We start from the raw sequence: 12,057 nt of genomic DNA on the forward strand, positions 1-12,057 counted from the left end.
AAAAGAAAAGAGGAGAAAATGAAGACTTCTGTTCGGTGGATGTTAACTGAATGTTCCACAAAAGAAAAGAAAGAATTGGTGGTCTCATGAGGTTAAAAATGAGGGCACTGAACAAAGTATTAAAACTCGGGCATATTTCTACCTCCTTGACAAGATCAACTTCACCCTATCCCCACCCCACCCTGTATTTCTGTTTTGGTCATGTCTTAGGAACTATATGGCTCTAAGAACACAAAAAGTGAGTCAAGATCCAGTCAACTGTGTGAGAAGAGACACAAAATTGGGAAGCTGAGGGCTGCTGCAGACACAAAAATAAATCATTAAAATATCACCAGTGGTATAAGAGAGAGAAATACAGAGTATATGAGGGAACAATGATCTATCTGGAGATGTAAGGTGAGGCTTTATAAAGGAGGTAGTGATTCTGGAAAGGCTTAAAAGATGAAAAGAAGCTAAGGTTGAGTGACTCCCCAGTAGTAAGGACAGCATGTGGAGAATCTGAAGTGCTGGACCATTAAAAATTCATGCAAGGAATGTGGATCAGTCTAGAGTGACTTTCCCATAAAATAAGGTGAACAGAGAAGCTGCTAAAAAGATACAGATTCATTGCTACTGTGAGGAGGCTTATATGTCAAGTAAAGAAATTTGGGATTCTCCAGGCAAGCAGCAGCCACCAGAAGGAGTGAAAAGGGTAAAAGATGAATCCAGCAGGCTATTAGTGGAGGGGCTGGTTATGACACTTTTTACTAATGTCCAACTGAAAGATGGTGAGGGCCAGAACTAAAATTGCCATACTGGAGATAGAGGATAGGCCTGTATATTAAAAACATAATACAAGTCTAGGGAGAAATGATATGTCAAGTAATGACATGAGCATAAGAGCTAAAGAGAGAGAAAGACAGAAAAAGACTTTATGTGGCTTTAGACTCTCAGTGGATGAGACCTCTAGAGGATGGTATATTCTGGCAGAAGGCATGAAAATGAGTTCAGTTTTGAACAGTATGGACTGAGGTAACTAGGGGACATCCAAGAGGAAAAGTAACCTGACATACAGTCTGGAAATTAAAAGAGGCCAAGGATAGGCATCTCCTGTATATTTATGAGGTCAATGAGAAAAGTCACAGTTTATCCCACAGGAAGAGTAAGTAGAACATGTCTCTGGTACCCCCAATTAACAACCTTGAAAACAAGACTAATGATTCTTACCTAATAAGTTCATGTCAGCTCCTAGTGATCACTGCTTCTAACTCAAGAGCCCACTTTCTTGCTTTTTTGAAAAATCAAAATTAAATATGCCTGTCTTCTCTGTGTTCACTATACTTTGTAGAAGGTCAACATTCATCATGGCAAATTCTCTCAGGATTCAGAGATGGAATTTATTAATAAAAGGGACCTGAAGGTAGGTGCTTGTAACATTGGCTTAAATATAACCCAAATTTAATTTTTTCAAAAATGTATACTCTACTACTCCTCTAGAGACAAGGATAAGGAAGCACACTTATCAGTAGATATTTATCAAGCATCTACCATTCAAAGTGGGGGTAATAACAACAACAACAAAACCCAGAAGGTGTGGACCCTGCACACAAAGAGCCTATGCTAGCCAAAGGGAATCTTCCATGAAACCTACAGTATACACGGGAATGATGTAAACCTAAATTGTAACTTGGTAAAACAAGTACAGATGAATACGTGAGCAAGTTTGGAAGTAAACAGGTCTCTGGAGAAATAGAGGTGGAGATATGGGTGGACCTGAGTTTGGTTAGGAGTGAATCAGACCATTCTACAGAGGATGGCTCCTCCCTGGATGGACCTGCTATAAAAAGGTGATGATCCCAGACTTCAGCACCCAACAAGCTCCTCCAGGCTACAATCTCCTTGCTCTTCTGGTGAAGGAAGGAAGTAAGTAAGAGGGACTAAATTTCATCTTGTCTACTTATTCTTAAGCAAAGTGGAGATCTTGATGTATGTGTGGTCTGAGGCCAAAAGTTCTGGATGTTTGGGGTTCTCTATTTTTAGTGGCAATGTTACTAAAAGTTCACTTTGATACAGAACAAAAATGAGGGCATAAATTTGCTTTTCACAAGGCTACTCTCTTAATATTGCTGGATTACTATTTATCCGTTCATTGAACAAATACATCTTAACTACCCTCTATTTGCCACATGCTGCTCTTGGCTGATTATGTGGCAGTGAACGATGTAAACTTAGTAGGGGGATACATTCAGTAAACAAGAATGAATGAAAATTTTGAAGAGAGATAAGTACAATGAAGAAAATAAGACAGTGATATAGTAATGTAATAGGAGGATAGTACTTGAGATTGGAGGGTTAGAAAAGGCCTCTGTGAGGAATTATCTTTTGAGCAGAGATCTTCATGACAGAAGAAACCAGTCAAGGCAAATAAGAGGATTCTAAAGCAAGAGTAAACTTAGTTTAAAAGAAAAAAGAACATAGAGTGCCTAGAGCATGCATAAAAGAGGAAGAGTGGTCTATGGTGAGTCAAAGAGGTAGATGGGTAGGCCATGTAAAGAGGGGCATAGTAGAGTGCATATTATCTGAAGTAGATGAGAAGCCATTGGAGAGTATTAAGCAAGAAGAATAACAAGATCATTCTGAGAACCTCTGTGGAAAATAGGATCATAAGCAATGGTGGGAGCAAGGAGGTGGACTGCAGTTTCAATCAGAGATGAAGGGGTAATAGAAATAGTGGGAAATCACTCTTTGTTCAAACCCAAATCTAGAAGCTATGCCTGTCTCCATTCTCTCCTTTATACCATACTGATTCACCACCCTGACCAGCCAACTCTGACTGTCATACATGCCAATCCATCTGTCTTCCTGTCTACCACTTCCATCCTAGTCTAGGTTATCCTTCACACTCACCTCTATTATATGAAAATTCCACAATGTATTTAGTCATTTTTTATTGATAGTTATTGGGTTGTTTCTATTTACAGAGGTATTATAAATAATACAGCTATGAACATTTTTGTACATGATTTTTGGTTACAAATGCATATAGATTTATATTGGGAATATTCTTAGGAGTAAACTGCTGATCTTGCATGCTAAGTTGCTTCAGCCATGTCTGACTCTTTGCAACCCTATGGACTGTAGCCTGCCATGCTCCTCTGTCCATGGAATTCTCCAGGCAAGAATAATGGAGTGGGTTGCCATGCCATTCTCCAGGTGTCTTCCCAACCCAGGAATCAAACCCACTTCTTCTGTGGTTCCTCTTTACCACTGAGCCACCAGAGAAGTCCAAATTGCTGATCTTAGGCATTAGCAAACAGTTTTTGAAAGTACTTCTGCAAGTTTATGCTCCTTCTAGCAGTGTATGAAAGATTCAGTTTCTCCATGTCCTCACCAATATGTGGAATTAGGACTCTTTTGTTTTTGTCTTTTTGGTCATTTTGGTAGGGTTACCATGGCCTCACACTGTAATTTTAATTTGTATTTATCTGATGATTAATAAGGTTAAAATCTTCTGTGCATTTATTAGCCATTTAGATATCCTTTTATAGTTCTTCTGTTCTTTATCCATTTTTCTCTTTATTTTATTTTCATATTGTCTTACAGGAGTTGTTTTTATACTCAGGAGAGATCCTTTTATTGGTTAAATGTGTTACATATATCCTCCCTCTCAGTGGCTTCCCTTCTCTCCTTTAAGAGTTTAAAGAACATATTCCTATTTTTAATGCAGTCCAATTTGTAAATCATTTTCTTTGTGATTAATACTTTTTGAATTCTATTTAAGAGGTATTTCTCTACCTCAAGTTCTTGAATTTATTCTCCTATATTGTCTTCTTTTATCTTCTTCTTCTATCTTTTACATGTAAAAACTTCCTGGGAACAAATTCATTTTTCCATACAGGAATTCAACTAACCCAACACCATTTATTCAAAAGACTATCCTTTCCTATCAGACTTGTTCCGCCATCATTATCATAAATCAAATATCCACTGTGATATAGGTCTGATTTTGGAATGTTACCTTTCAATGATCTATTTGCTTAGCATTTCACCAATGTCAGACTGTCTTCTTCTATAACACACTTTACAGTGTGTGGTATGTTCTCAAACTTTGTCTTCTTCAATGTTGTCTTGGCTAATCTTGTCCCTCCACATTTTCATATAAATTTTAGACATTATTTTACTAATCTTTATTTTTAAAAACTTCATGGATTCTGAATGGAATTTTACTGCATGTAAAAATGAATTTGGCAAAAATTTGATATCTTAATATTGCCATCTTAATAACTTTCAACCCATGAACAAAGCATATTCCTCCATTTATCTAAATCTTCTTTAATCTCAATAATATTCATAACTTTCTAAGGACAGATATTTCATATCTTTCATTAGATTTATTACTAGGAATTTATACTTTTGTAGATAGCATCATTGCTAATTTCATTTTCTAATACTTCACTGATTTGATATAAAAATACAATTGGTTTTATGTTTATCTTATACCAAGCAACATTGTTAGTATTATTTATTCTAATAGTTTATCTGTACATTTGTTTTAATTTTCCACATAGAAAAATCACATCATCCTCTGAGTAATGACAGTTTTGTTAATTCCTTTCCAATTATTCTGTTTTTAATTCTTTGTCTTAACTATTGCTCTGACCAGGACCTTCAATACAGTGTTGAATAGGATATTAGTAGGTATACTGATCTCATCCCCAAACTCAGAAAGCTTTCAGCATTTAACTATTAAGTATGATGTTTGCTATAGCATCTTCATAGATATAATTGATCTCTTTTATTTATAAGTAAGAATTATGGTTGATTTTATCAAATGGTTTTTTACATCTCTTGAGAGGGTCATAAAAACTTCCCCCATTTGATTAAGTACTATTAGAGTACTTAATCAATCAGTTCTCAAACATTAAACCAAACTTGAGTCTGGGGATTAAAACTTAATTAGGTATGATGTATATTCTTTTTATACAACACTGGATTCAGCTTACTATTCTTTTCCTTCAGATTTTTGCATCTATATTTACAAAAGAAATTGTCATGAAAAGTTTTTTTCCAGTAATATCTTTGTCAAGTTATGGGTACTTAAGTTATACCAGATTTGTAAAATGTGTCTTTCCCCTTTTTCATTTCCCTGAAATAATCCATGAGATGTTAGTATTACTTCGAATGGGCTTCCCTGATAGCTCAGTTGGTAAAGAATCCGCCTGCAATGCAGGAGACCCCAGTTCGATTCCTGGTTTGAGAAGATCCGATGGAGAAGGGATAGTCTACCCACTCCACTATTGCTGGGCTTCCCTTGTGGCTCAGCTGGTAAAGAATCCACCAAGGTTCGAGCCCTGGGTTGGGAAGATCCCCTGGAGAAGGGAAAGGCTACACACTTCAGTATTCTGACCTGGAGAATTCCACGGACTACGATCCACGGGGTCCCAAAGAGTCGGACACAACTGAATGACTTTCAGTTAAGTAAAATTCGCAAGTATTTTCATCTAACCTGCAGTTCCCACCTTCCTTCACTGGAAATGTATTCATTTAACATTCAATTTCTTTTAAAAATATAATTTTTAAATTCTATTAGGTTTTAAATTCTATTTAGGTTTTCTATTCTTCTTGCTTTCATTTTGGTGTGAAGTGTTTTTCTGGAAACATATCCATTTCATTTAAATTTGAACATTTTTCACATAAAGTGTTTTTTTTAATATTACACACTTAACTTTCTACTGTCTGTAAAATTTATAGCAATGCCCCCTTTTACCTTTCTGATATTAATTAATTATGCCTTTACTCTTTCCTTGATTAATCTTTCAGGGTTTCTCATTTTTACTAGATTTTTGCAAAAATCTTGGCTTTGTTGATTCTCGACATTTGTTTTCTCTTTCATTATATCAGTTCTTATTTTTATTGACTTCCCTGATGGCTTAGACGGTAAAGCGTCTGCCTATAATGCGGGAGACCCGGGTTCGATCCCTGGGTTGGGAAGATCCTCTGGAGAAGGAAATGGCAACCCACTCCAGTACTCTTGCCTGAAAAATCCCATGGACAGAGGGGCATGGTAGTCTACAGTCCATGGAGTCGTAAAGAGTCGGACACGACTGAACGACTTCACTTCACTTTCATTATACTTTGAGCTGACTTTGAGGGTTTTTCCAAACTTCTTGAGATGTATGCTTAAGTTATTGACTTTCCAGCCTTTTTTTCTTCTTTTTTAATATATGCATTTAAACTATGCATTTCTCATTAGTCATGGAATTAATAGATCCCATAAGTTTTGCAATTTCAATTTTTCTCACTTTCATTTAGCTTAACCTATTTTCTAATTTACATTGTAATTTATTCTATACACATTTCTTACTTAGAAACTATTTATTACTTTCTAAACATTTGGAGATTCTTCTCAGTGTCTTTCCATTATTGAATTCTAGCTTCATTTCACTGTGGTAGAAAATTCTGTATGATTTCAATCCTTTAAAAATTGTTGAAATTTGCTTTATAACCCAGCATACAGGAAAATTTAAATGTTTCGTGTTCATTTCAAAAGGATGTGTAATTTGGAGTTCTTGGATATAATGTTCAATATATGTTAGGTGATGCTTTTATCAAAGATTTTGTGGAAGCTTTTATATCCTTACAATTTGTTTGTCTACTCATTCTATCAGTTGTTAATAGCAGTATGTAACCCACTAAGATTATACATTTGCCTATTTCTCCTCATAGTTTTATCAATTTTTGTTTTATGTATTTTGAGGCTATGTTATTAGGTATATATAAATATAGGTTTTTTAATATCTTCTTGGTGAATTTTTATTATTATGAAATATTCCTCTAGTAATTCTTTCTGTTTGAAAGTCTACTATATAGATGTTAATACAGCAAAAAATAGCTTTCTTTTAGTTTTTGAACAGTATATATTTCCTCCTTTAACTTTCAACCATTTTTATCATATTGTACGTTTCTTGTAAGCAACACATAGTTTTTTTTTGCAATCTGACAACCATTATCTTTAAATTAGATTATTTAGCCCACTTGTTAGTCAGTGGATTTGGATTATTGTTTTAAATCTACCATGTTGCTATTTGTTTTCTAGTTTCCCTTTTTTTTTTCATTTTTTTCCCTCTTCTTGACTTTTTTGAATATAGTAAATGTTTATCAGCTTATTTTCCTTCATAGCAGATCTATTTGCTTGAAAATATCCTTACTTATGCTTTTTTTTTTCATGAATACTCTTACTGGGAATAGAATTCTAGACTAGAACTTACTTTCCTACAGAAAGATGAGAATATTTTCTGGCTTCTATTGTTTCTTTTGAAAATTCATCTGTCAGACTTACTGCTAGATGATCCTCTGACGGACTATAAAGACGAAAGAAGCTTAGGAGTGAATCTCAAGAAATATCAACATCAGGGGCCAAAAGAGGAGACTACGAGAAAGTGAGTAGTGAGGCTAAAGGAGAAACAAGAAAATGACAGGTCTTTTTAAAGGAGGGTGTAGCAAGCGGCATCAAATGATACTGATATGTCAAGCAATTTGTGAAATGAAAATGGATAGGTGGATTTGGTAAGGTGAAGGGAATTTTTAGCTTCATGAGAAGTTTTGGTGAATTTTTGAGAGAGAAAGAAAATTTGAGTTAAAAAAATAAGAAGTGAAGAAAGAAAATATGGGCCTATATTTTGAGTGATTTTGCTATAAAAGAGAAAATATAAATCAGGTTGTGCCTCAAGGACTATGTGGGACAGCAGGAGAGGGTGTTCAATAAGAGACATATCCGCATGAGTATATGCTGAAGGAAATTATCCAGTAGAGAAAGATAAACTGATGATTCATGGAAGTGGACAACTGAAATAGCAGTTTGAACAGTCAAGAGAGACTCAGGTCCAGTGCCAAAATAAAGGATAGAAGTACAAACAGCTAATCTATCTGTGTAACAGCAGTGAAGGTTAAGCTATATGGACATAAATGCAATAGGTGGGATGATCAGACATTGCCAACTATGAGGAAATTATTTTGTCACAGATCCAAAGTTCTCAGTAAATAAAATGGAATTCTCCAGGCAAGAATATTGGAGTGGGTAGCCATTCCCTTCTCCATGGGATCTTCCTGATTCGGAGACTGAGCCTGGGTCTCCCGCATTGCAGGCAGATTCTTTACTGTCTGAGCCACCAGAGAAGGCCCCCACATCAAGGATATGTCCTCAAATAAAGGAAAATAAGAAGCTATTGGAGCTTCCCCAGTGTGTATAACAAAAAGTAGGTTAAGAAATAGAGGGAGTGGCAAAGGAACACTGAGAGAGATTAAACATAATCGCTAACCAAGGAAAAAAGTAAAGTGAGTGCACAGAACGTAAACAGACAGTGAGATCAAAGAGTTACTGAAGTCAGAGTATTAGAGGAAGTCAGTGTGCAATTCTCAAGACTAAGATTTTGGAGACACTGTAATTACAATCAAGTTCAAGGTTGAATACTACCATAAATAACAAAGAATGAAAAAATATTAAATCTTAGGTGTGTTATTTTGTAAGAAGCATATAACTTTATTTCAATTCAATGTTTAGAATCTACCTTTTGATCTGCAATCTTATTCCTACTATATGTACTGTAATTAATGATAAAATTATGTAATTCTACTCATTTTTTACTTTCCTTACTCTGCCTTTACTGTGCCAGATCTTTCCTGGCCTGAAAATTGTGTTTTTTATTCCACTTTTTCCTCTAATGCTTAAAAAGTTATAAATTCTACTCTGTTAGGGTTTCCAATAAACTTACCAAAATTACATGTGTAACCGTGTCAAAGACTGATCAACACCTATTCTTCTTACCAAACAAGGCAAGGTTCATAAACGCTTTTGCTGTGACTAATATGCCTATGACTTACACATTGCTGTTTCCTATACTATTTTAGTTTGTCTGTTTTCAAATAATGTTTTCATAAAATAATATAATTATCATTTTATAATAAATTTTATGTAGTATTATTATAGGATAAATGCTTATTTAGATTTACTGATAATGCTTGGGAGCTTCCTTGCTTCCTCAAAGAGATAAAATAACATTGCTTATATGCTATTACTTAAGAGGCAAAAAAAAAAGTTTTCTCTAATACTGAAAGTCAGTATACAATATAAATATTGTATAAATATTTCTACATATACAATATGTATACATTAAAAATGTATACATTTTAATACATTAAAAATACTATACAATAAAAAATGAAAACCTTATGAATTATTCAGGAAAAAAGAAAAACTAGGCTGACACTCATTAAGTGCTGGGCCATTTGGCAAACTGACTAACAGCAAATTGCATCTCAACACACTAATAATTTAAGAAAGCAGCTTTAAGAAAATTGATTTCAGCAAATTCGTATGAACAAAATTTCGGTTAGCTGCTGTTAGGGTCCTTCAATAAACTTCCTATAAGAAATTGCCAGATGAGCATGACATGCTTATCTACATCACACTGAGGTCTCTGATAATGTATTGATCCTACCGTTAAGAATTCATGGACAAGAAATTGGCAAACTTAGTAATTCAATAAAACCATACTAGTATTAAGATGCAAATGATAGAATTTTTTTTTAATTTTTAGTCCACTTTATTTATTTCTTTTTCATTTATTTTTATTAGTTGGAGGCTAATTACTTCACAACATTGCAGTGGGTTTTGTCATACATTGATATGAATCAGCCATGGAGTTACATGTATTCCCCATCCCGATCCCCCCTCCCACCTCCCTCTCCACCCGATTCCTCTGGGTCTTCCCAGTGCACCAGGCCCGAGCACTTGTCTCATGCATCCCACCTGGGCTGGTGATCTGTTTCACTATAGATAATATACATGCTGTTCTTTCGAAACATCCCACCCTCACCTTCTCCCACAGAATTCAAAAGTCTGTTCTGTACTTCTGTGTCTCTTTTTCTGTTTTGCATATAGGGTTATCATTACCATCTTTCTAAATTCCATATATATGTGTTAGTATGCTGTAATGTTCTCTATCTTTCTGGCTTACTTCACTCTGTATAATGGGCTCCAGTTTTTTTTTTTTTTTTCTCTTTTTGTTTTCTCAATGTTAAAGCTGCCCAACAACGCGTAGATCTTAAAATGTGGAAATTAATTATAATACGACTAATAATGCAGAAACAGAAAGGAACTGTAATGAGATTACATTTTATTTTCTTTTGCAGAGGTTCAAAAATACATAAAAATGGCTACTCTGCACAGAAACACCTTTCCAAACACTGAAACGAAATCAAGCACTACACAAAGTCATGCATTCTACCATGAGCAATCAGGAGATAGTGCCAGACGCTCTGGGAATGGCCACGAACAAACGTCCACTGGATCTGGACACAGGAGACAGAGGGAATCCAGTGTTCATCAGGCCAGTGACAATGAAGAATATTCAAAAGATGTAGGGAGGAATTCTGTGACCACCCAAGGAAGGTCCGGATCCACTTCGAGGAACCAACATGGGGCTTCCCATGACCAGTCAGGGGACACCTCTAGGAGCTCAGAGTCACGTCATGGGCAGACAGACACACATAGGCAGAGAGAATCTGTCCACAGAGACTCAGGAACCAGAACTTCACAAGATCAGGGGAGTCGCCATGAACAATCAAGAGACGGCTCCAGACGCCCTGGGACTGGCCATGGACAAACCTACACCGCATCTGGAAGCAGCAGACATAGAGAATCAGGTGTTAGTCAGGCCAGTGACAGTGAAGGATATTCAGGAAATGAAGGGAGGCATTCTGTGACCACCCAAGGAAGGTCCGGATCCACTTCAAGGAACCAACATGGGGCTTCCCATAGCCAGTCGAGAGACACCTCTCGGCGACCAGAGTCGCGTCATGGGCAGACAGACTCACATAGGCAGAGAGAATCTGTCCACAGAGACTCAGGATCCAGAACTTCCCACAGACAGGGGAGTCGCCATGAACAATCAAGAGACACAGCCAGACACTCTGGGACTGGCCTTGGACAAACCTCCACCGGAACTGGAAACAATAGACACAGGGAATCCAGTGTTAGTCAGGCCAGTGACAGCGAAGCATATTCAGGAGACGAACGGAGGCATTCTGTGACCACCCAAGGAAGGTCCAGATCCACTTCAAGGAACCAACATGGGGCTTCCCATGGCCAGTCAAGAGACACCTCTCGGCGACCAGAGTCGCGTCATGGGCAGACAGACACACATAGCCAGAGAGAATCCGTCCACAGAGATTCAGGATCCAGAACTTCCCATAGACAGGGGAGTCGCCATGAACAATCAAGTGACACCGCCAGACACTCTGGGACTGGCCATGGACAAACCTCCACTGGATCTGGAAGCAGAAGACACAGGGAATCCAGTGTTAGTCAGGCCAGTGACAGTGAAGGATATTCAGGAAATGAAGGGAGGCATTCTGTGACCACCCAAGGAAGGTCCGGATCCACTTCAAGGAACCAACATGGGGCTTCCCATAGCCAGTCGAGAGACACCTCTCGGCGACCAGAGTCGCGTCATGGGCAGACAGACACACATAGGCAGAGGGAATCTGTCAACAGAGACTCAGGACCCAGAACTTCCCACGGACAGGGGAGGCGCCATGAACAATCGAGAGACAGCTCCAGACGCTCTGGGTCTGGCCATGGACAAACCTCCGCTGGATCTGGAAGCAGAAGACACAGGGAATCCAGTGTTAGTCAGGCCAGTGACAGCGAAGCATATTCAGGAGACGAACGGAGGCATTCTGTGACCACCCAAGGAAGGTCTGGATCCACTTCAAGGAACCAACATGGGGCTTCCCATGGCCAGTCAAGAGACACCACTAGTCACTCAGAGTCGCGTCATGGGCAGACAGACACACATAGGCAGAGGGAATCTGTCCACAGAGACTCAGGATCCAGAACTTCCCACAGACAGGGGAGTCGCCATGAACAATCAAGAGACACTGCCAGACACTCCGGGACTGGCCACGGACAAACCTCCACCGGAACTGGAAGCAGTAGACACAGGGAATCCAGTGTTAGTCAGGCCAGTGACAGCGAAGGGTATTCAGGAGACGAAGGGAGGCATTCTGTGACCACCC

General features: G+C 37.7%; 1 protein-coding gene across 1 annotated transcript; it reads left to right on the top strand.

The window, feature by feature from the left end:
- The first annotated feature begins 1,853 nt into the window (after positions 1 to 1,853).
- LOC122676706 (filaggrin-like) lies at positions 1,854 to 11,397 on the top strand. Its single transcript, XM_043876290.1, has 3 exons — positions 1,854 to 1,902; positions 10,171 to 11,083; positions 11,130 to 11,397. The coding sequence occupies exons 2-3, from the start codon at positions 10,191 to 10,193 to the stop codon at positions 11,395 to 11,397; spliced, it is 1,161 nt and encodes a 386-aa protein (XP_043732225.1). The 5' UTR covers positions 1,854 to 1,902; positions 10,171 to 10,190.
- Positions 11,398 to 12,057: the final 660 nt, after the last annotated feature.

Source organism: Cervus elaphus, chromosome 20 (assembly GCF_910594005.1).
Source record: "Cervus elaphus chromosome 20, mCerEla1.1, whole genome shotgun sequence".
Classification (NCBI taxonomy): domain Eukaryota; kingdom Metazoa; phylum Chordata; class Mammalia; order Artiodactyla; family Cervidae; genus Cervus; species Cervus elaphus.